The sequence below is a fragment of the Falco peregrinus genome, chromosome 5 (genome assembly GCF_023634155.1).
Source record: "Falco peregrinus isolate bFalPer1 chromosome 5, bFalPer1.pri, whole genome shotgun sequence".
Classification (NCBI taxonomy): domain Eukaryota; kingdom Metazoa; phylum Chordata; class Aves; order Falconiformes; family Falconidae; genus Falco; species Falco peregrinus.
Window position 1 is genome coordinate 3,666,420 of NC_073725.1, and position 26,186 is coordinate 3,692,605.

Below are 26,186 nucleotides of genomic sequence, written 5' to 3' on the forward strand. Positions count from 1 at the left end.
ATAGTATTAAACCTTCACTGAAATGTATTCCTGCACAAAATCCCCCAAACCAGACATGCATTTTAGAGATCACACTGACAAAAGATACCATAATCATTACAATTGCCACTACACTTCAGTTCAGAAAGCAAAGTGTTATTCAACACCTTTGTGAAAATCCTTACAAGCTGGAATATAGATACATACTTTACTGTTCATAACAAGCAAATTATGTTTTCCATTTCATTCTAATTACAACACTCTTGTTCTTGTACTATTTGTCTAGGTTACACCTTCAGGTTTTTGATGGAGCAAGCTTTCAAAAAGGTAAGAAACCCATTCTTCTATATTTACCTCCCTTTATTGCAGCAAAGGAGGCACCACCACCAGAAGGCCATGCTAGAAAAAAATCTGCTTGCTTTCTTAAGTTTTTCCTCCTGAATACAGAGAAAGCTGAATCAACCTTTCTCACCTACCAAAGTTACTTCTCAACGCAGAAGATCTTAGCATGTTTTGGTTCTTTCTTAGTAGTAATTTGGAACAATCTACTCCATTCAAAAAAAAAAAAAAAAAAAGAAGAATTTTTAACTTCTGACAGATACAGCTTTTCTTTGGAAAAATCTGTGAAAAATCTACAGCAAAGGCAAAATAAAAAAAAAAAAATCATGCCAAGCTAAACTAGTCATCAGTTTTAAGAGCAAGAATATCAAAGATCCTTCTAGAAAACTTTACCAGCACAAGTCCTTTCCATCTTCAGCTTACATATTTCACACAATTTGTGCGCTTCCTTCAATGAAGTATCGGTTCAGAATTACGCGTCTGAACTTTAAAAGGCACATAAATAGCTATGACAGGTATACATGTTCACATCGTTATCTCAGTCGAGACAGCTTTGTATCTGCACACTTAAATGCATAACCAATACAAAACCAGACTTTCTTCCTCAAAATGCCACATCAAGACTGTTCTGAAAAATGTCTAGACTGAAACAATTTTTTAAACTGGAACAGAAGAAAGTCCAAGCAATTTGATCCCTCTTCCAAGTTGTATCCAAGTGTGTTAGACAATCCAAACACCTTCTATTTCCTAATGCAAATGCCTACATTGCTACTGTCTAAAGGGACAGCAATAGTATTTTAGATAGAAAGCAAAAACAAATATTGAATTTGTGAAGAAGCAAACCTCTTTTTTTTATGGTTGGATTCTTGAGTCAATTAAAAGTCCTTTAAATCTTCACATCTACTGAGTATACTCCTTGTAATGAATTATATTTTTCATCTGTCAGTGGCCCAGGGAACACCAAAAGTAACTAACAAAGTCTCTATTAAGAAAGCTACTATGAATTGGGTATTTCTTTGCTATAGCAAAGAAGTAGTCCCTTTACCTCACATACTGATTATTAAGTTTTTGGAAAAGTTAACAGAAAACCCTTATGAAAAGCAAACACGAACCAGCACGAAAACGCAGTCACAGATGCAAATACACATGATCACTTTTCAAATGCTTAAAAAAAGAACACATCCATCTCTCAAAATGAGATTAATCACAGTTATAAGGTACAGTTAAATATTGTATTAGAAGTACATGTATTCAAAAGTATACAGATGGGGTGGTTTGTTTTTAATTTCAGCAGTATTTGTAGTGTTTACACATTAATCATTCCCCTTCGCATTACTTACATGAGATAAAGGACAGCACACATCCTACACTGTAAAACAAGTTGTCATTACACAATGCAGCTAACAGATTGCAAATAACAGTTGAAAGAAATTACTTGTCTTTTGAACTGCTAGTTTATAAGTATTTTCATAACATGGAAAGCTCCAAGTAGCCCTTTCCACATGACAGGCACTCAAAGAACGGTTCAAATAAAGATTTTAAGACTGTTCTCCCAAGGCAGGACCACACTCAGTGTCAGCACTGGATTTTCATTTCAATTCAAAGTCTCACAGGGAAATCTTCAATACCTTGCCCCCAGAATTATCCCAACCACCAAGCAGAATTTTCAGGGCCTTGACCACCCTGCTACTAAGGTCCCTGAAAAACCTAGTGATAGCCAGAAGTAGTAAGAAATCAAAGAATATATTAAAGTATTAAATTGCCTATCAACAGCAAGACTCATCAGATTAACTTACATGTTGATATGCATTTGGGAGACCAGACAGGCTTGACTCAGTAGCTGGAATGACTCAGAATGCCTTTCTGAGTAGCTAAGTAAAATTACATTTCTTCTTTTCTGGACAACCTGGGAATTTCTCTATCAGAATTCTCTCTAAAAATGTATATACTGAAAGCACTTTATCCTCTGGCCACTACTCGCGTCATCTCTAACTTTGGAAAGGCTCCTTAAGCTGGGTCTTTTCAGAAAAGGAATTAAGGACTTGGTGCAATTTTAAAATAATACACACAAGATTTGCTGGACAGTAGAAAGCAAGACAATGCAATTAGAGACACAATTAAAACCAGCTCAGTGTGTTCCAAACTCACCTGGACACTTCAAAACAAGTGCAGCCATAGGGTATGGAACCATTCCTGGCACAGGTTCAGAGCTAGCTTACACCCCCTGCCCCCCAGGTTTGTTGGGGGTTTTTTTGCCATCATTTCAGCAAGGGTACATCCACTGTATAAATGCATGTATTTATAGTGCGTGTATTTAGAACAGGAACAAAAAAAATTCCAAAGCCTAAGCAATAACTTAAAAGGATTGCAAACCTATCTAACATTGCTCTCTTGGGTTGTAATAGACAAGCTTCTGATTGCTATATATTCTCATCTGAGTGATACTGAATTACAGAAAGAATTTTGTCAGTCTCAAACATCTTTCTATTCCTTAATATATTTCTCAATTCTATACCCAAGTCCTGAAGCCCATGAGTATGATCTGCAAGTTTAGTTATGATCAGTAGGTTACAAAACTTCCGAATTGTTTCCACGGTAGTATGCAATTGCTAAGAACAAGTATTTTGACTGAGACTCTTCAATGTAGTTCTGTGGTTCACATAGTTAGAACACAATTAACTAGCACACAAGGTCTTATTTTATTTTGTCAGTGTTATGTCAGACATTTTGTGCAAGTGATCCGATATACTCACTTCACTCTGTGGCTCCTGAATTACTTTGTAAAGAGATGAAATCAAAGCACTCTTGTCTTTCAAGTTTGTAGCATAGCTAGATATGGATGCTTCTGGCAGTGTCTGAAATAAAAATATTTTAACGACTACAAAAAGCTATTTTTATCATTAAACTGTAACAGTTATTTCAATGATTTTCCATTACAAGCTACTGTCTATCGGAGTTTACTATAAAGTAAAACTTGTTTCACAAAGAAATCCTTACTGCAGAAATGAGCATGTTTTCAGGACAACAAAATTGCCAGAAGACACAGTGGATTTTATCATTTTGCAGACAGTTTGATACAGGATATGACAGCGGACGGAAATAGATAAAAGCCAAGAATTTCACAGGTGAAACCCCACTGAAATTTCAGTACTGTGAAACTTCGAAGCTTGCAGATCCATGCTTTAAGGAGTTCTCAAGACTGACTGTACACAGCTAATGAACATAGCATAAAGCATATACTCTGAAAGAACATATCAACTGGAATTTGTGAACAGTTCTTCTTTAACATTAAACGGATTTTCTGTCAGTACTTGAGCATAAAAAATCCAATCTTTTTAACGAGCCTTTGGAAGCTGTACATTTAAACTTGTTATTCATAGCTCTTACAGTACTGCTTGTCTACAGTCCTTCAAAGGAGATCATACTCTGCTATACAGATAGGAAAACACATTCCCATTATATCTAAGTAGACCAGGAGTAAATCCTACAGTCTAGTCCGTACTCAAACCAACAAGACCATTCATCCCTGATAAACGTTTCACCGCTCTGTATCAGGAAGTACGTAGTCCCAAAGAGGACAAGGAAAAAAATCCTTTCAAGCAGACATTTGTATATAACACACTATCGCAGCAAAACCCAAATTTACTATTTTTCTTCATTTCTACAGCAATCAAGCACTCCCACATACTGCTCCAAGCAGTGATTCAACTACTACTGGCTAAATATCTGAGAGTATATTACCTTGAACTCTGATAACCACTCCTCCACAACCCCAGTATCCACAGCTAACATCTTCCAACATCCGTTCCAAAACCTTCAGCCTGAAAGAACAAGCAAACAGTTTGTGAAAACTCTGTAGTCACTGCACTAAACAGATGATGAAAATCAAGTCCCTGTGAATATTTAAAGAATCTTATGCTTTTACTTGTTAACATTTCACATGCTGACACTACTTTGAACTTTTATTCTACCTCACTTATGCAAGCTGCTGGGAGCATTAAGCATGGGAGTCTTCACATACTTGGAATTTATTAAACTGCTGTATGTATTGCGTGGGAAGCTAAGTCAAAGATCTGCAGAAATGGCATTTTGAAAACAGAAAATATTACCTTCTCAATTTAAATTTATTTTTCAGCTTACAGAACTCAAGAGAAAACTGTATGGGCTCACTAAAGAGAAATGACTGTTTAGGTTTTTTCCTAGTCAACTGCTATTCCTAACTTGGAAAAGGTCACTGAAACAAAGGCGGACTGAAAACCTTTCGGTCCTCCCCGATGGCAGCAACTGCAGGACAACGAGCCTGCTGCCTCTGCGTGTAGCCTGAGATGGACTCCCCTGACCAACATCCTGCACCATCTCAGACAGAGCAAGATCAACACAAGAGATGCAGAGTGGCCTTTGAAATCTCTGATTTCTCTTAATTTCTGAGAAAATGCTTAAAACCAACTGTCCCTTGGAACAACATACTCTGAAACAATGAGCAACATAATATCTGTTAAGATACAGAACTATTAAAAAAGCATGCTGTGTGGGATACCCTAGGCATAGGTAAACTATTCAACAATACACATTAACTTATCAAAATTGTGACCATGGATTTCACATTTGGAAACAAGGAGGAAAGTACCTAAGTACGGTTTTACCTAAAGAGAAAGTGACCAAAATCTTTCAGTGCATAGGAGGACATGGCTGTGACAAATGACTATTCAAACATGAATGGCAAAAGAAATAAAATTTAACAGTCTGTCCAGCAACTTCTTGGATCATTTCCATACACAATAGCAGCATAAACAACTAGAGATTCCCTCCCCTCCCCCCCAGCACTATCAACAAATAAATGACCTGGTCAGATGAAATCATGGGGAACCAGCTAAGGCAATCTCCTCTTACAACCCCAGAAAGACAAGCAAGTCTGCACAAAGCATACAAGAATAACCCTTTCTGGGGACAAAAGGGGAATTAAGAAGGGTGCTAAGGAATTATAAGCCACACAGGGCAAGACTTAATTTCTGGAGAAAACAGCAATACTACAGCTGTAAACACCTAGGAGGTACAGTGCAGCAGCAGTTCCACTAAAACGATTCCCCTGGCAGGTAGAAGGTTGGGGCAGCCCATAAGGATACCAGCAACATCGGGGGAGGCAGATGACAACCCAAAGCCAAGGGAGGAAGTGGCAGACTGAGCTGGCAAGCAAAGGATAAAGCGATACAGGCAAGAGACCTTGCAGAGCTAGCCAGGGACACACCTCAAACATAAGCACATACATAAAGCACTGCCTGCAGGACAGCACGACGAGGGAAGCTCTAATACCTTTTCTAGCAAATCAGCCCGACGGGGTGCCTCTGTGAAGTGCCCATACACCATCACACACACAGCATGGCAACCAAGCAGGAGGAATGAGTGGTCTGGGTGCAGCTGCAGGGCTGTGATCTCAACAAGATCACCGAGACACAGCAGCAGAGCTCATGTGACCAGACTGCTGCCATGGCTGGATACAGGCTTTTTAAGGACAGTCTGGGATAGTGAGGAAGGAAAGCTGCCCTTTATTTGGGAGAGCAGCAAGGATGCATGGAGCTCTGCCCTGTGATGGAGGATCAAACAGCTGAGAGCTTACGGGTCACAGATGAGAAGGCAGATCCACACGAGTAACATTGTAGCAGGTGTCTGCTACTCATCACCTGGCCAAGATGAAATGTATGAGACCCTGTTCCTACAACTGAAGAAGCCTCACATTTACAGGTACAAAGATCTCACACAGAACACAAACTATCCTGTTATCACCTGGAAAAGCAACACAGAAGGGAACAAGCAGCCCAGAAGGTTTTTGGAGTACACTGATCGTAACCTCTTTCAGGAATTATAGAGGATCCAACAAGGGAAGGCATCATAGTTACAAACACGGAAAAACTCAGCAGTGATGTGAAGGTCAGGGCAGCCACAGTGGACCATGACAGCAGAGCATAGGATCCCAAGAGGAAGAAGGATCAAAGCAAGAAGGATCTGGAATGCTCCAGAACGGAAAATAACATCAGCATCAGGAAGACAAGGGAAAAACAGGGCTCCCCAGCTGAGTGGGGAAGAGGACCTGCTGGCAGGAGATACGGAAAAGGCCACGGTACTCGCTACCGCCGTTGCTTCTCCCGTCTCCAGCAAGAGCAGCCCCCAGGAACCCCCCCTCAGGAACCCCAGGCCTCCAGGCACAGAAAACTGCCACAGCTGCCAGGCCCAAAGGGCTGGGACCAGCGGCACGCGGCCCAGCTGGAGACCGGGCCTTACCGGTGCGCACCGGGAGGACGTACCCGCGCCGGGACGGTTTAAAATCTTCATGAATGGAGGCGGGTGACGGGACAGAGCTCACCCTCAGCACGTTCGCAGGTAACGCAAGGCCGGGAGAGGTGGGTACCCCAGCGGGTGCGCTGCCACTCACAGGCCACCAACAGGCAGGGGACAGGAGCCCACACGCGACCCTCGGAAGTTCAAAGGGCAACGCCAGGTCCGGCTTCTGGGGACAACCCACCCCAGGCACCAGCACACACAGGGGCCAGACAGCTGCCAGGCAGCTTTGCCAAAAAAGCCCGGGGGGTCTCCATGAGCAAGGGGAGCACGAGCCCGCCACGCCAGCCCTGCAGCAGACGCCAACAGCCCCAGATCACCACAGGTCGAGGTGATCCTTCCCTGTGCTTGGTGCCGGCGAGACACGTTTGGAGTGCTGAGCTCCCCAGCACAACAGACACATGGACATACTAGAATGAGTTTAGGAAAGGGCCACAAAACTGATGGACAAACATCTTTCACAGAGTCTGAGAGAGCTGGGACCGTTAGGCCTAAAGAAAAGGCTCACAGGGATTTTATGAATGTAGATAATTACTTGAAGGGAGGAAGCAAAGATGACAGAGCCAGGCTCTTCTCATTGGTGTCCTGTGACAAGACAAGGGGCAAGGGGCACAAACTGAAGTACTCTAAAAAAGGGTTTAAGTGTAATTTCACATAAGGACTATTGAACACTGCAACAGGTTGCCCAGATTGGCTGAGGAGTCAATGGACAAGTTGGTTTCTGACTTGGAGATACTAAAGACTCAGTTGGACAAGATCCTGAGCAACCTGTTCCAATTTTCACTACTTTGAGCAAAGGAGGTTAGACTTGATGATCTCCAAATGCCCATTCAAACCTCATCCATTCTGTCATGCTACATCAACAAAGAAATAGGAAGAACTGCCACGAAGGAAACTCATCCAGCTAAATACCAACTCTTTCTGACAACACTGATAGTCTCTAAATGTATAATGATGACACTATGGATTAGTGGCCTCTGAATGGTATAGGTTGTGTGTCAAAACCTGCTGTGAAGTGAGGCTTTTAAGGATAATATTGTGTGATAACAAACACAAAGGCTTCTACAATTATTAAAGCAATGATAGTTCCTACAGAACCACACAGTTCACTAGCTCTATTTTCATTCCTGTGAAGGTGGACAAAGGCTTTGGTGATGTCTCATGCTTCAGCAGTGTCAACAATAGTAACCATTCCCTACTGAGCCCCACTAATAACACAAATGCCTGCACTAATACTGCCTGTTCAAAGCAAGAAACCCGTGCTTTAGAAGTGTCCAGAAGAGTCCTGGATACTCCAAGTCCATAGTTGATACCACATTTATCCAAAGGATGCATTTTTTTTTTCACCTATTTCTACTGATCCATCAAGCACTATTTTCAGATTAGAGACTCCCAGAGAACACAGGATTCATTTGACCAGTAAAAACAGCAAGAGCATCCGTGGCTGGCATTATCATTTGGACTAAGGACAATACTTCAAGATTTTATGGCCGAGCATTTGAAGGCAGGTCTTTTTTTTTTTTTTTTGGCAAATGCATGAATTCTGTAATCAAATCTATAAAAAGCTGAACTAAAAGAAATAGGACAAAGCTTTTGCTGATCAAGCCTTTAATTTTATAAGTAGCAGAGTCATTCCATTGAGAGTTAAGGCAGTTGAGATGCTCAGAAGGTAGACTGTCCTTACTTCACCTTCCCACGTTAAAAAAATGCATATACCCTTCTGAGCATACTGTTTAACCTCAGGCACATATGCATGCATCCACAGCGACACATATTTGAGTGTCACAAATAAGAAATCTGATTTCATAATTATTTTCCTTGAAGACAAAGATTATCTGTTAGACTGATGTCTCCCTAGAAGGAAAAAGCACCTCAACTCCACACATCAGGTGTGGGGAATCTCTGAAAACAGGCAAATGACCTACTATTTTGCTGACAGTTGCCACATTTTATGCTAGTTCAAGAACAGGCCAAGTTGAGGTGCAACAATGTGTTCAACAATGAGCCGGCAAACCCAAAACTGTTCTAAAGGAAAGATTAACAAATTTCACTTAATACAATTTTTTTCTGAAGCCCACAGAAAGTTTACCAAATGTAACTCTCAAATGGAATATCTAACACAAAGTGGGCCAAAGTAAGGCCTAACTTGGAGCATCTGTTAACCTTTTACAGAAAAAATCCCAAAAGGAGTAAGAAAGTATGGCTTTATTACAGCTCCATTTCAGTGGATTCAACTGCAAGACACAGGGCATTGCGAGCATTAGATGCTCCAGTCACTATGGAATTAAAGCAACATAAAGTGGATAAAGTAAATACATGTTATTTTAAAAAATGCTGTAAAATTCTATTGAGAATGTACTTTATAAATACCAAAACTGTAACAAAAATTCAAACAATACAGCAAGCACTACACAGCATTTCTCCCAAAAGAAGTCTTAAGGTACATCAGTGTGTAATTCCCTTTAAATAGATTTTTTTTTTCCCTTGGTCTCTTCCTCTTAAGTCCCTGCAAAGAGTTTGGATGAGTGGAGTTTGATAATTCCTTTAAAAACAAATTGCTTTTGTCCTCACAAATCAAACAACACTTTGACTAAAACCAACAAGCAGCTTCAAATGTCCCCATGCTCCTCATCCCAAAAGATTTGGCAGTCATTTGGATGTCCTGATGGCAGATAGTTGCCAGAAAGAGGAAGAAGTCTCAAGGATTCAAATGATATCATAAAATCATTCGTGATACATCTCAGTAACAGTCAGGTTGCCCATCTCTGTGGAACTTTTATTAGTCACATGTATATCCTTAACTTACATCATGCATGAAGCAAAGCAACTTTAGGTGACACGCTTCCATTGCGGGTCTTTGCACCTTACTTCACATTTGCCACACGATGAAAGCATGCATAGCTACTGCAGCACAGCTAACACATGGCAAATTTAATGGTGTGTTTACGCCTTGCGAGTTAAAAGCACTTTGGAGCACTTTCCACAAGACTCTCAACTTGGATTAGCAGCAAGAAATAGGATTTACACCAAACAATTAACAAACTAGCTTTTCTTAATAAATATCCGTTTAAAGCAAGCATACATAAAGCCATAGAGTCCTTACTAATCCCTAACATTGGAACCTTAGGACATACGCAACTTGAGCTCAAATATCAACAAGAGGAGAGTAACTTCAATTTACATTCTATTCAAAATCTGCAATCCTTTTTGCTATAGCTTGACTGGTAAGGTAAGATCCAGAAGTAAGACTGTCATCTGGATCTGTTCCTAAGTAATAAGCAGCCTCCAAGAGCTGTAAATTGATCTTGCTCTAACACTGTAATAACACTCCCCTTACATAGGCAGTACCAATTTTTGTTTTGTTTCGAATAGTGCAACTGCAATAAGACATCAAGCAAGTTTATCTGACAAAAGCAAGTCTTGTTTTGATACTTCTACAAAGTCTCTACAAAGACCATTCTTTTTTCCATTACAGCATAAATACACCAGAAACTTATTGAATTTACTATTTTAATTGAGGGAGGAGAAAAAGTTGCTATGGACTGAGCTTGTGGAGGGTGAGCCAAGATGAATTAATATGCAATGTGCATTCTCTGGCAAACTTACCAGTGAATTCATCTACTTAAACAGCTTCAGTTTTTCATACCTGTCACTTAAGGCTTTAATACAGTAATATCAAATTATAGCCTTGAATGAGATCACTGACAACGCATGCACAGGTTGTTCTTTAAAAAGAAATCCTCATAATAGGTGGCTTTCCTATTCTTTAAAGCTACACAGCCTTTGTAAACTTCATCCACAGATGGCATGCGTGAAAATGACATCTGGATTAAGTACAAGGAGAATGTACTTGGATGAAGAATGAACTTGAGTTCTGCAGAACTGACCTTCTGGAACCACAGTATTAGCTATTTGCTAGTGGAAGTCACAGAGCTGGAAAAAACAAAACCAGGAGCCAAAAACTGCTCAAGCCCCGTCCTCTGGGAATTGCTGGAAGAAGAGGGAAAGCATATGCTGCATCCTTACCTAATCTGAGAAGTATCTGCTTGGAATATTGTACTATTTGCTATGAAATAGAAATGAAAAAAGCCTAAGGGGAACAGAGCAGAAAGTTAAGATTTTTATGAACCATCAGCCAAATCTGTCAACTCACCCCAGAAAAGGAACGAAGTAAATTTGTGAGCATTCTGTTAGCATGTACGAGACCCATAAGAGATCAAGTCCCCAGTACGTGTTGACCTTGTATTCTGTAGTAGTTTATACACAAAAGTAGGGAAAGGCAAATTAGGACTCAACTCTTCTTACCCTTTGAAGTGGCAGATTCAGTGGTAATGTTATTAAAAAGTTTTTAAATCAGCTCTACATCATTCATCAGGTTCACTTAAGAATTACAGTCTACACTTCACATTCGTGTTGCTGAACCCTCTTCTCTCCCGATTTGTTTCAGAGACAAAGAGAATGCTTGGTAAGCCTCAGAACAGGTAACAGCATGCGCTCAAGGGTACTCTTGAATAAACTGCCAAAGAAGAGAATGTGTTTTCCTGATGTTAATGTACAACTCACTCTAGTGATACAGGTATCTGTTCATTTACTATACAACTTCGAATACGGTCAAGCTATCCCGTTCCAACAAATACTTGTAGGTGCAGTAATGGGTAGAAAATCATTCAAAGTCTCTTGAGAAAACAAACTGATACTACTGTAGACTCCAAAAATCACCCTGGCAAGTTTCAGAAACCATAAAGGCCAGGTCTGATTTCTTGACATTTTTCGAACTTGCACAAAAGAACAAAAACTGCATTGCACTAAGCCTGAAACAGTCACATGCTCTATTCAAATACACAACGCAAGCAGTGCTCAAACACTCAGTATCAAATATTCTCTGATAATTGCCACCTTCAGTGTAAAGTCAGGCAGTGTCAACAACCATCAGTGACTCAGGCTCAAGCAAATTCCTAAAATGACAAGAGATGGCTGTTCAGCATCTTCTAGCTGAAGAGCTAACAAGTATTAGGTGAAACTATAGGTTCAGAAAGTTGAAGTCAGAAGTTGCTTCCCCAGAACGTTCTTCCAGCTTCCCCTATCAGTTCCTCTCTAGGCCTCTGTTAACAGCCACTTTTAGACAACAAGGTTTCAGAAATTCTGATCCGATTCAGTATGGTCATAACTACAGTCTTCTTCACAATATAATACTGAACCTACATAAAGATAACTGTTTCGAGCATGTTTGTTCGCAGTGGTTTGTAAAGGTTACTGAACCTTAGGAACTGAAATTGCAGTCAATTTGAATTTCATATTGCCAAGGGCATTTTTCAGTTTTGCTGCTTTCCCCTCCCCAGCCTTGCCAGCGCTAGATGCAATCACTTTATTTGGAGCTTACACTTTTGATCATGATGTGAAACATCAGCCTTGAAAAGTCAGGGGTCAACGGACTTTTCCACGATACAGATTTAAGTAAGATTCCCTGATCTTGGGCACATATGCTTCTTGAACAGCTTACACCTGGGATATGACAAAGTGATAGGTATTTGCCCATTAAATGGAAAAGTCCTCCTGAATGTTATCCATTACAACTTTTTTAACATCATAAGCCTAGTAATATTTGGTCACAGACAAGAGATTTCAACTAAGCTTTGCTGACAGCAAACAAGGAAAAAGAACAGTTACTCTAAAGAAAGAAAGCATACATTAACTAGACTGTATAGAAACTATAAATAACTGTCTTAAATGCAATTGTTTCTTGTGCAAAAGATCCAGCACCTGAGAATATTGATGCTTTTCAGCCCAGAAACCTACACATGAATACTTGGCATATCAAACTACAACTCAGCCTTCTACAACCTTTCAATTCTATCAACAGGAAAAAAAACCAAACCAAAGCCAAAACACCCCACACCTACAGCTGAGGCCATAAAATCATTTACAATGCTGGAAAACAGACATATGAGCACACATGACCTAAAACATTCACAATGAAAGCTTTCTAAGAAGTCTTGAGCGGAAAGTAGGATCCCTTAGGCTTTTGAAGGTTTTAACCCCGATGTTTGACTCCTGGCGACTATATTTGCTCAACTTCAGATCAGCAAATAATTACAAACCACCTTTGTATGCAACTAATCTCCTACTTGCCCTTCACCAGCAAAGGGATAACTCTTTCAAGACAACTGAATGTCTCATGCCAGCTAAACAACTCACCAAGATAGAGGTAGGAGATTACACATGGATATACTTACTTGAATTTATACAAGCCATAGTAAGTCAGATTTATATTGTAAAAGCAGTCCTAGCAGTACAGTGCCAAACAAGTAAGATCAAGTAACTTCCACAGCTTCAATTATTCTTTTTTTTAAAAAAGATTTTAACAAAATCTTAATTTACTATTTCTTCCTTGCTGCCTTCTGCACAAAAATATGCTAAGTGCGACGGCCATACTGGTAACTGCAGTCAGTCAAAACTGACCATCTGTAAAACAACTTACTCTGGTTACATCTCATTCTCCGGCTTGCAGAAGCTGTACTCTCTTTCAGGCTATTTCATTTGCAGTGTATCTTCAAGTGTTCGCTTTTCTGTCATCTGTAATATACTGATACTTACATCTGTTATAGGAAAATAAGAGCTATTACTTTCTAAAGTTTTTCTTAGCAGCTGAAATATACTCACTTCCTCTTTTGTTTTACTCCATGCAAACACTATTGTTTACATCTTATTAAACCTTTAAAAAAGGACAGATATAAACAGTCTAGTCTTAGATAAGATATATGTAATTGAAAAAATCTTGTCTTCAAGTATGTTCTTACTCATTCTGGATTAATACAGTTACCAGTTTAACATACACAAAGAAAAATCAAGGTAGTAATGATATGCACCATAAGGATATAGAATTTAACATTAAAGTGAGTACAACGACAAGCTTAACCGAACATAACTGAAACAAAAACAAATCTGTAAAAGGGAACAGTGTGCTAATATTACAAAAGTGACCTAATCCACAAAAGTTTTCCAGTTTTTGCTTTAGCCACAGGAATTCCACAGTATTAAGGTATCTTTTTATGCTCTGATAAGAACTAACTAGAAAACTTCACAAACTATCTGTTCTCTACGTATCAGCACTCCTGTAACTTGTGTCAAGAGTATCTATGAGTAGGCAGTAGTGCAGCAGGTGACACAGTGCTCTTATAACTTCTGTAAGGGAAAGCAGTGCTGCCAAAGTTACCCACTTACAAGAAATATTCTCTACAGAATCCCAAGTACAGTAAACTTACTGTTCCCATGCGCCCTAGTTTCCCTAAGCCCAAAGCTACATCCCTGTGAAGTCAGGAAGTTTCCCCAAAACCCAAAATAATTTAAAATGGTGAAGCAGAATAACGGATGAAGAGAGAATAATTATGTTACAGATCTTGTTTCAGTGTTGCATACAAGTCTTGAACCAACCAGTAGTCTTTCCAAGAGCACAGAGCATTATTTTGGTAGCAGTGCTGCGACATCTAGTTCCTTACCTCCTCAAACTTCAGTGCTATTGTAGTGTACCTTTACTATCAGTGATTAGTCTAATCTAGCTGTTTGTGAAGTCTGCTGCAAGCCAATTTTCAAAACAAGTCTTCCCTCCTATGTGAAAATTGCAAGTCATCTCAAGTTAGAGTTCAGTTAGCCACGTATCAAAAAGGTGTCAGGTAATTCAGCTGTCACGAAGACTCTGTGTAAAGCATGCATAAGCAGATGCTACACAATAGCTTGAGTATGACCTAAAAAGCATGCAGAGAATGGAGCAGAGTCTGTACTTCATCTCTAGCATCAACTGTTAATGGCATAATTCCAACACCTCCTACCATTACAGCATGTAGTTCCAGCTAAAGCAATTGGAGCAGCATTCGTCTGACAAGCAGTTTAGCAGTGACATATCAGAAGGAAAAAGACTCAGCTCAGAGCAGGGACAGAAGTTTGAGCAGGCTCTTCACCTTCTGCTTTCTAGTAGCGACATTAAGAATGCAACACTTTTGGCCAAAACTTCCAAACTCCACTGGCTGGGAATGAGATTTCTGGAGATCTCATTTCTAACCTCGTTCTAGGTATCTGCACCTCATTTAATTTGAAAGGCAAAGATGCCCAACTGCAAGCCGGAGACTAACTTCAAAAGATAACTACAAAAGCCCCGAGGAAGAAATTTTGTAGCAGCTCTTGGGACTGCATTTCAGCTGAACCTTTCTTCTACCTCCACAAAATGCAAGGAGCTCCACAAACTGAGAATTAGGTTGCAGAACTTACATGTACTTCAGAAGTGACTTATTATTTGCCAAAAATTACTTGTTGTAAGTTCTAAAAACTTGTAAAAATAGTATTACTAGCATGAAAACCATTTAAAGAGAATTCTGTCTGCTTTGAATTCATACCCTCCTTCACCAGACAGTTGCACATGTCCTGTTAGAACTCCTCTCTACAACCTGGACTCCTACTCCGCAAACATTCCTAAGTTTTCATGTATGCACAAATATGAACTATCCTTTCAAAGCATTTCCACTCCTATCTAAGAAAGTCCAACACACTGCATTTGAAAAAAGCATGAAACTATGCTTTTGGCATAAATCCTGGGTTAAGTCTGGATGTCCCAGAAATATTCTTTTAAGAGCATAATACACTGCAAGAGTAGCCATTATGGTGTGTCTACCCAGGCTGGATCTACAATATAGTGTAGTAACATCAGATGTGATCAAATATAACTGCAATGGAAGGGTTTGATTTTACTTTCACTCTAGAGCATTTATTTCAAATGAGTTCTGTGATAAATCCCATCATCCTAACTCTACCAACACAACAGCATTAGCATTCACGATAGCTTAATATTTGCACAATATTATCTCCAATATACCATTCTACCATTCCTCCAAAGATCACAAGAGAAAAGCAGGAACCTTGCTATTAGAAATTCACCACAGATTTTGTGGGAAAAAGATGTTTATGGTGGCCTACTGATACATGTTTCAGTAGCTCACTGACAGAAAGAAGCTGTACAAAGGTGCATTTTGCACAGGAGGGGTACATCGATACTGAAAATAATCTCAGGATTTAGCTTGCTTGGAGTGGTTGATGATTGCTCTGTTAGGTTACAGAATTAAAATGATCCATCAATACATGCAGATAATGCTGTGTTAGACAGCTTCAGGAAAAACATGCTTTATCTCTCCATGTCAGTTTTCTCATTCTTCCTCATCCCTTCCCTCCCAGTCCCCGCCCCACCACACAACAGCCCTCTTGGCACAAGCCTGTTACTCTCACAAGACTGGACATGTTCAGTTGAAAAAAAATTCAGAGCACCTAAGAACAACTTTGTGGTTTTTTACTACTTTATAAGCAACAGAAGAAGATGATTCCTTTAACTTCTCATTCAGAAAAAGTTACATCCAACACATGAAACACTCTATTGCCACATATAATTCATATGCTGTAGTACAAAGGGTGCGCAACCTGAAGACTCAGGCAACTTACTACCCTGTATGTCTTGCTCTGTAATGTAATTAAAAAAAAAAAAAGTCAAATCCTAAAAGCATAATACTGGTAAAGCAGAAAAGAAAGGTATTAATTGTCTTACATTGTAGGGCATATTAATTTAGGCTGAATTAATATTAGATGAAAAAACTCCTCAAGTAAAAAGTTCCCACATCAGGAAAGTATCTAAAGCTCAGAATACTAGTCAAAGAAAAGAAATATAAATCTAATGAAACTCAAGTTAAAGAGGGTCTGGAGGGACTCTTATTTGAGCAACTCACATACAGATATCCAGGGTAAATGGTATCGCCTAGTTATCTGCCGTTATTCCAAAGCCGTAACAACAGAAAGTTTCTAATGAATTGATACGGAAATCACTTAGGTAGCAGAAAGCAGTTTAAGATTAAAAATAACAGAGCATGCATTCATTTTCCCTTCCTCTTTCTTTTATTTGCACTCTTATTAAATCTCAAGATGTCTTCTGCTCAAGACAGGCCTGGTTTCTAAGTGCATTCTTTAAGACCTACATACCTAGTATTTCTGGCATAAGCGAGCCATACTTCAATATTCAGTTACAAATTCACAGTCCTGGTTTAGAGCACAGACTTCATGATTTAGAGCCTGCCAAATATTTCTGTAGCCTAACAACAAAGTAGCCAAAATTTGTTTCTATAATAATCTGAAGTTTATGAATTTGGAACTTGATTTGGTGTATTCTGCTTACAAGCAGCAACTGAAAAGTCACTTGAATAGCAGATGCAATTATGACAGTACATGGAAACTGGTCATTGACTACACATGTATTTGGGACACAGTGGACTCAAATGAACCAAAGCTGAACAGTATCAATACAGCTTAACGACCCTAGGAAGCAACAGGTTATGTTTGTAAAAACTGTCATATCCATAGGGAAGAGGAGTGACAATGAACCAAGAACAAAGAAAGCTATTACCATATGAGAGGAAAAGACAAATATGACCTCAGTGAATAGCCACTTTTCAAAGGGTATGACGTTTGGGGGGTGGAGGTTCATTGCACAACACAAAGATCATACATCTATCATTTAAAAATCAGGAGACACATTTAAGGAACCTCTTGAAGGGTAAATGTGGCATGATTTGGTTCCTGTTTCATCACTCAGTAAACTTCCTATTCACACTTTTGTCAGTTCCTCTGTTTACTGTACAAGCAGGGACCTTCTTTAAAGTGTTTCTTCTTCCCTTGACATCAAGTATACCCACATCCTACTGCTGCTGCTACTGAACTTATACAAGACTTGTGCTACCATACCGAAAGCAGCTGTAAATGGTTAAGGTAGTTAGCCCTTGTCACCATTTCACTGGACTGCTGCAACTCTGTGAACACAGAACTATCATCTGCTTCTTTGTGAGAATAGCGCAAAACATGTAAGATGCCTTTGAAACCACTAAAATGAGAACAAATCAAAGATTTTTCATTACTTAAGGACTGAATGAATGTATGCATTATACATGCAAAGAAACTGCATAATTTAGAGATCTTACTCTGATTATGTTAAGTTTCAGGTGGAAAATCCTTATCAGTTTTTCCTGTGCAGCCACAGCTTGCCAATAACAGTTTGGGATAAAGTATCACCACACAAATAACCATTGCAGTCTAGTAAGAACTGCTGGTAACCAGTACAAATGCACATGCCCCAACCAGTCTTAAATTTTAGCGTAAGAAAGAGAATAATATTGAAAATACACATGCCAAGCAAAAGTTACTAAGGCAGCAAAAGTAGCAGAGACCGCAAACTACTCTGCCAATCTCTAACACGATGCAGAAGTGCTGCAAGAGTAGCTCTGCTCTATTTGCACACATTACTAAAAATTCAACAAAACTTTAACCAATTCTAGCTGAAACAACAGAACCCTGATACTTCAAGCTACACAACAAGATACATATCACTAAGTACTCCGCATTCTCATGGTTGTGTTTCACTAAGTAACATGACAAATCTGATTAAGTATAGTGTCTCATCATTACACCACTGTGGTGAACATACTCATCATTTACAGTACTGACACAAAATGCTGCTGAGGAAATGGGGGGGGGGGGGGGGGAGGGATAGAAACTTGAATGTTTTTCCCCAGCTTTACAATTAAATGTAAATCACATTCTTTCAAGACAGGCAGCAATTGGTAAGTACTATACCAGCACCGGGAAAGCTGCAGAACGCACATGTAAGTGGATGTGCAAAATTACTGTCAAAAGCCTCTCACCTGCTCCTCTGGCTGCTGCACTGGGAATTTATTTCAAAGCAGGACAAAAAAATGCAGGAGCCTATTAGTCTTTCTAGACCTGACATATGGAGTCAATATAATTAGTGAGAGAGTGGAAAGACTACAGCTTACTGAGCCTAAAAGCTGTAACTGAGTAAAAGCAGTAGCATGTCCACGCGTGTGACATGAAGCAAGGAGGTATTTTGGCACAACCTGAAGAAAATCAGTAAGAAAGGTGCTATTTTAACTGAGTAGGTAGTAATTTGTTCAGCCAGATGTGCCACTAAGAACAAACTGTAGAACACTCAATTTCACTGGCAAAACCCAGTGTAAAGTTACTGTAAGGAACATAAAATTGGTGCTTTAACACAAAGCACCAAGAGCTAAGTAATTTCCTAATCACTCTTCCCCATGTTTTCAAAAAAATTTCCTTTCATCAGCCTAACACAAAATATATGACATTGCAGTCTGACTTTGCAATCTACTTCAACTCTGGAAGAGTAACACAATTTCCTTCAGCCAGCAGACAGTGAGAAGCAGTGTTACTGGGGAAAAGGTCTTATTTTTGTACCTGAAGATCCTATAACCTGCTTCCTACTACACCCAACACATCTTACATGACAGACTGTTTGAACATATTCACAGTATCCCAAGTTTCAGATGGTAGCTGGTATTAAGAACCTCTTAAATGATTTTTTTTTCAGATTTATTAGGTCAACATAATGCTTTTATACATATTCCAGTCACTTCCTTTAATATAGCTCATACTGTAGGATTAAAATGCATTAAAAATACAAAACAACTGTCTTAACATATGAGAATGGGATTCAGGTACTGAAAAAAAACCCCACAATGATATAGTACAGCCTTGTCCATTAACCAGACACTCAGGAAGACCTTATATTATCCAGCAATAGCTTCTGTACAATACCCAGACTGCTAGACAGCTTAATTATTGAGTATTAGATTTAATTCTCTGTCACATATGTAAAGTGTAACGGGCTGCTTCTCCTCTTTCTACAAAAAAAAAAGAAAAAAGAAAAAAGTATTGCAATAAAATATAGTAATAGTCCTGAATCATGTTTAGTGTTAACAAAATCATTAAAGTTGTATGAGCTGTTCATCAGGTTGAAGGTAATGCCTTGCTGAAGCATAAATATTTATCCAGTGCAAACAGCAGGAAACCTTAGGAGACAGCATGGCTTTAACCACTGAAATGAGTTAATTAGCATCCAGCGCAGCTTCAGAGCATACTATGCTATTTTTAATTAAATGTTAGTTTTCAAATAGAAAAGAGTAACAAGATAGAAAGGATATCTTATCTCTTACCTAGGAGAGCTGTCTTTAAGAGCTATTGAAAGTGCCCAAACTATACAGTTTCTGTCACAAAGTTTATCAGCAGAGAATACACATAATTCGTGACTTCTGCTTCAGCAATAGGTGTTTTGCTACTTGGCTAGTATTGCTTTTATCTAAATTTCTTTGTTATGCTTTGATTGCTACACAGCATTTCAAATCATCAGAGGTTAGAGATGGAGGAATACAAACATACATCTGTTTTGGAAAGATAACCCATTTCCAGTCTTCCTCTCAAGAATCAGATGACTCTTCATCAATGCTGGTCATTAAAAATAAACTAAGAAGTATTTTCATGCACGCCCTCGCTTCTCATGACATTCTCCATACAGAAGAGTGATTAAGTATCTGTCCAAATTCCACATGCTTTATTGATTCCAGTTTGAATAAACACTCCTCCTAGTAACAACTGTTTATCGAACCCACTTGTATTAAATTTGTACGCCATTTAGAAGTTACACTGAAGCCTTATAAACAGAGCCCTTAACTCATCACACAAACAGATACACCAACATCCTCCCATTTCTAGAACTGCAATGACAAGAAAGGGTCACATTCAATTTCAGTACTCACTTGGGCTTTAAGTTACAGTGCTTTCGTTCACCTTTCCAGTTGTTACCAAAGCATGTAAGTTCATGTGGGGATGAGTCTAAAGAAATCACTGTAAATAACAGTCACCCTCCCAGACTAAGCTGACATTCTATTTTTATTCTGCTGCTCTTGAACATGGCCCTAATTAGGACAAAGGCTTCACAACAGTTTCATCAGAAGTACAAGAAAACACTTCATATCCTGCATTATTTTAGATGTGCTGTAAATTGAAAACTATTATAGTTGCTGGATCTTTTGGATGTTGTTTGTTTGTTTTTTAAATCTAATCCAGGAGTATTTGAGTTTTCATGCTAACGTTCCCGCACAAATTCTGTTAGAAATCTGATGATTTACAACAAGAACCAATACAGAAGCATTTCACCCCTCAGCCTCATGGGAAACTTTTTAAATTTCACCAATGTCTTCAAATAACTTCACATATTCTATGTGTCAGTTACTTATAAAGAAAATCTTGAGAGCAGGCAGAAGTACTTCAGCTTAAAAGTGTGTGCATACACTTACAGAGTATTGGAAAGATTCTGGTCAATGCAGGAACTAATAAAACATTTTAACAGCATGCAGAGCTTGAGCAGCCTACAAGCTTTAAACACAGCCTCACAGCAATATGTAGTTGCTACACATTCAAAACATTTTCATACTTTGGTGGTGCTTGTCTTTAACGACAATGATCTGACACAGATTTCAGTCCTTATCCTGACATCACTTTGTTACTGCCTTCCGAGATTACCTCAAGAAGCATTTCAAATCAATTAATCCAATTTAAGTTCCTAATTAACTGATGCTAATAAAAAAAATGCTTTAAATCCAACATACTCTCCGCTCCCAAATGTGTATTTAATATGCCACCATTTCAATTCTGGCAACTGAAGACAGCAAACTGCCAAAAGCGCCATTTTTTCTGGAAAAGAAAGAAAATGGATTTAAAGAAAAGATTTCATGCCTACAATTCTAATTAAGAGGGGGGTGTGGAGGTGGGCTGTTGTTGTGTTATACTTGCAGGAAAACTATCAGATTCCAGTAAACCACCAAATACTGTCAAGTACATTCTACCAATTACAAACCAACACACTGAAAACCCCTGCATATAAAATGCAGCTTTTAAGCACACTATTTTCATAATACCATGGAAGAAGTCAGAGAGATTATAGAGTCACTTCAGTCATCAAGCTATTATACCTCAGAAGATAACTACAAATTTGTACTCTTCTGTTTTTCTAAAGTATAAGAGATTTGGACTCTAGTTCTCCCAACTTCGTAGAAGACAGCATTCTTATTTCCTATACAGCATGATAGGTTCTCCTGCTTAAACTTCACGCGTATTGCTCCTGGAAGACTGGCTGGTAACACTGGACATAACACACAAGTTCAGTGATTCATACATGTAATCTCCATTTATGCCCACAAAACTACCTGCACGAATCCTACGGCAGAATCAAGTATAAACTTTGTACCCAGGCTTGTATTTATGAGACAAAACGTACCAGGTTATGCAGAGAGCACATTTGCTTAAGTGAAGGCTCGGGAATGAAATCTGACCTGGTGATCCATCTAACGGATTTAAGTCTAAGCTGTTCCCAACGCAGGCTTTATAGGTTTGCAGAGCGCCCAGGTGATCTTTGTCAAGAGTCCAAGTGCACTGCATTTTAATATTCTCATCAACATAAACATTTAAGCCTCATGAAAGTTTCATTTGAAAGCCTCAAATACAGAAGTATTCCACAGGCTCTTAGTTCCAAAGAAAAGCCTGGGAACTGTGACCTTCCTCTTACAAATTATGCAGATTTCTCAAACTATGCATCTTCCACACAACCTGAAACAAAATGGTGTCATGTCAGGCCATAAAATAGATGTTTATTTTCTAATTAAGAGAGGCAGACATTAACCAACATTTGATAACTCATATATGAGTTTCCAGAATGAACAAGGTGATTTTCACCTCGCATGTGTTACAGTCAGTGACAGGTTAAGAGAGAGCCTAATACCTACCTTAAGGCAGGATTTAATTAAAGTGCATTTCCTGACATGAACACACAAAGAAGGTTCAAAATACTGGGGTTTTACACTAACATGTACTAAGAATTAGACTTGAACTCAGCGACTGTTAGGTTTGATACAGTCATACCATATGCATCAGTAAATGGGCTCTTCTCCCAGCTTACAGTCAGCCCCATTGTACTAAGTGAAATACAGATGACACATACCATTTGCAGTGCCTAGCCTTGCAATATCTCACGCATACACTTGTTCACAACACAAGTCCTTGCAAAATTAGAATCCAAGTGACTTAACTACCCAGCTATGCCTGTAGATGTCTACCATGAACACTCTCAAGCGAAAGAAAATCCTCCCATTCAGGAGGCTACAGCGGAAGTTCTGCCTGTGGAAAGCCTTTTTCCTTGTAAGAAGCATTCTGAATAAATTTAACTCCTACTTTTAAAACAGCTCAACACTGAATGGAAGTGAATTGCTACAGTTAATATGTCATCCAAAGTAATACTGAACTTCCAAAATTGCCACCTCTCTGATAACAGGCCTGTTAGAAGTACCTTGTCTCACAAAAAGATTATCACAGAAGAGAAGCAGACACGTTTTGCATTTCAAAAGCAGTATTTTCATATTGTCTTCTTACTCTGGAGGAAAAAAATATGTCCAAGAACAGTGCCAGATGGACCTAAAACTCAGCTTCAAAGTACATTACTCTTACCAAAAGTATTCCACTGACGAATTGGAAATTGGAAATTAATTTTACTAAGCTTTACAACACCACTTAATTTTCACAACATAAAAGAACTTGTTGGAAAGCAGAGAGAACAACAAAAGCAAGGCACAGAGTCATAGAAGAAGGCATTCTGTGAAAAGCACAAACTTCTGAAGAGACACTGTATTATCTAGCTACATTATTAGAGGGAAAAACTGCAGAAAAGCGTTTTAGACGCCATGAAAAGCAATTGCCAATGCCAGTCTACACTCTGCTACAGAAAAGTGCTTTTTGCTTCTTTGGAGTGTCGTTTGTTCAAGTTGCCTTTAAAAAAAAACCAAACAAACCCACAACTAATCACCAAATCTGGATTTGCAGCTAACGAACAAAAGAGCAATCACTTCTTAGAAACTTCCATATTTTGCTCTTCTATAGTCATCTTCTCATGCACTAGTGGTGTATTATTAAAAATTATGAAAGACCAATGTTATCAAGACTTAAACCTTGAGTACACAAATCTTTTCCTTGTGAGCATAAGATTTCAGAAGCTTATTCAGGATAAAGTTCGAATTCAGCTGGATGGGAAACAAACGTGATGGCTTCCGGGATTACAGGGAACAAGCCATGTCCACGGGCATTACTTCTGTTTTTACTATTACCTTTAAAACACAAACCACATGGAAGGTTACTTCAGTTCAACGCATGTGAAGTTAAATCCCGAAGCCTACACAAGCACAGTCCCCTGCAGTCCACGGGTCTCCCTACTCGCGAACCTCAACCACAAACTCTCAGCAGCTGCAACTGTTGCTGCCCGCTCTCGCATCCCTACCCGCGGGCACCTCGGCCACCGCGACAGGGGTCAAAGCACCCACAAGGGACGGTCAGAATTACTGCATTTCACAGCGGGCCACTACCCGACGTCCCAAACCTCGCCAGGAGCCGGCGGGCACACGCGGAGCCGCTGCCAGGCGCGACGGGGCCGGCCCCGCTCCGGGGACACGGGCGGGCGCAGCTCTTTGTCTCGCCCGCAGCCGCCCGCCCGCACCCCCGGCTGCCTCCGCCGGGCCACACGAGTAACCTCTGCCCCGCCAGCCCCGGCCGGGCCGCCGCTGCCCCGCTCCGCCCTCCCCGGTCACCGCCCGGGAGCCGAGCGAGAGACGGGGCGCGGGAGGACCGCGGCGGGCGGGCGGGCGCGGCCGGGATGCCGGCGGCGCCCCGGGGGGACCCGCGGGAAGGGGGGAGGCTGCAGCCGGTGCCCGCAGCCGCCCCCCCAGCCCGCCCCGCGCCGGGGGCAGAGAGCGGCTCTACCCCGCCAGGCGGGAGGGGGCCCGCCGAGCCCGTCACAGCCCCCCGCCCTGCCCGTCCGCCGCCCGCCCCCTCCCGCGCACCGGCGCTTCCCCCGGCCCCGACGCGGCAACTCCGCCAGCCGCCCCCCGCGCCTCCACCCACCGCCGCCCCCTCCCTCCCGCGCGCGAGCCCGGCGGGTAACGGCCGCCCCAGCCGCGCGCCGCCGGTTGCCCCAGGGCACGGCAGGGCAGGGCGGGGCGGGGGAGCCCGCCACGGAGCCGCCGCGCCGCGCCGCAGCCGGAGAGGCTCTCCTCAAGCCGGCCGTTAGTTGCCCAACGGCCGCAACCGTCCCGCCGGCGCAGGGGGCTGCCCCAACCCCGCGCGGGAAAAGTTGGCTCCGCGAGAACGACCGTTAGCCAGACTCACTCCTCCCGCCCGGCGGCTCCTCCGCCGCCTCGGCCGCTCACGGACTTACTCGCCCGCCGGGAGCGACAGCGGCGAGGGCGGGCAGCAACGGGCTGGCACCGCCCGACCCCGCCGCTGCCTGGCGGCGGCCGCAGCCAATGAGAGAGCGAAGCGCGGTCACGCCGGCCAATAGAGCGGCAGAGCGGACCGTGCGGCGCCCGCGCCCTCCTCTCCCCCAATGGGTGGTGCTGCCCCGCTCCGAGGGCGGGCGGCGGCGGCGCTGGGCGGGTGGCGGCCGGCGGGCTGTGAGGGCGCCCCGGGGGTGGTCAGCGCCGCGTCCCGCCGCCGCGGGCCCGGAAACGCGAGAGGCGGTGGCAGGCCCGCGGGGGAGCGCAAGTCATTGTTTCGCCGCCGGGGCTGGATCGGGAGCGCGACTCCTGCGCCGGGCAGCACCCCGCCGCGCCGCGGGGGAGCCGACGCCGAGCGGGGCGCCGGGAGGGTCGTGCCCCGCGGGGAGATGCTCCCCCCGGGCGGCGGGCGGCGGCCGCTCCCGGAGGCGCCCCGCGAGCGCTGGCGGGAGCTGCCGCGCAGGGCGGGACGGGTGCGAGGGGCCGGTGTGGTGCCGCTGTCCGAGCCCCCTCCCCGCCGCCGCCCCCCCCGCCGCCGCCCGCGGCTACCGCCGCGTAGAGATAAACACGGGGCTGGCGATGGGCTGGCTGATGCACGGCGGTAACGCGAAATAAAGCCTTTAACTTCGCAGCCCTAACAAAGAGACGATTATACTGGCTGACAGCTCCACAAGGGATGTTTCCAGGCACATTAATGGGAATGCCTCATAATTGAACGCCTCTTAATTTTTATCAGGCGTGTCTTTATTATTATTTAGCTACCAGATTCTTATCAGCCTTCCCAAAGCAGAGCAATCACGACAACTCTTATTTCACAGCACTCTAAGGCCTTTTTCAATTACAAGTACTTTTTTCCCCGTTTTTTTTTTCCTGTCGGCCACATCATTGGATTGCTCCGAAGAATGATCTTGAAATAAAACCACATACTGCCTAAGTAGCTACTTTTTGTTTTAATTAAATTTCAGTTTACATTACTTGTTAGGACCAGAGTTTCTTTGCAAGTATGCTTTGAGGATTAAGTTTTAATCCTCAGAAGCACATGCTTAAGGTAATCTTCAGGATTAATGAAGATTTAATTAATCAGTAATCTAATTGCTGCGTGGTGAAACCGGGGCAAGGAGGTGGTGATTTGGTCGGTGTCAAACACCACCTAATGATGACAAAGCCCGAATTAGGGCCACCAACGCCTGCTGTCACAAAGTGGTGTCCTGTACGATATCTCGCTAAAAAGCCATGCTTTTCTATACCTTACCAGTCTTAATTTCCTAGATGACTCTGTACAGGTAGATAACGTGTTCACAACTGTTTATTGACTGCCCCGGAGCC

General features: G+C 41.6%; 1 protein-coding gene across 7 annotated transcripts in view; it reads right to left on the minus strand.

The window, feature by feature from the left end:
* The window catches only part of HYCC1 (hyccin PI4KA lipid kinase complex subunit 1), a 49,936-nt gene extending 25,059 nt beyond the window's left edge, over nt 1-24,877 (minus strand). For 4 of the 7 annotated variants that reach the window (XM_055804305.1, XM_055804301.1, XM_055804307.1 and 1 more), the window contains exons 1-3: nt 24,754-24,877; nt 4,060-4,139; nt 3,072-3,173 (exon numbers count right to left, since the gene is read on the minus strand). In XM_055804305.1, the coding sequence (XP_055660280.1) occupies nt 3,072-3,173; nt 4,060-4,110 (153 nt within the window). In that variant the 5' untranslated portion in view covers nt 4,111-4,139; nt 24,754-24,877. Of the gene's footprint in view, nt 1-3,071; nt 3,174-4,059; nt 4,140-13,129; nt 13,260-23,543; nt 23,700-24,753 lie in introns of those variants that run through there. The other 3 variants (XM_055804303.1, XM_055804302.1, XM_055804304.1) reach the window with 3 other exon arrangements.
* Nucleotides 24,878-26,186: the final 1,309 nt, after the last annotated feature.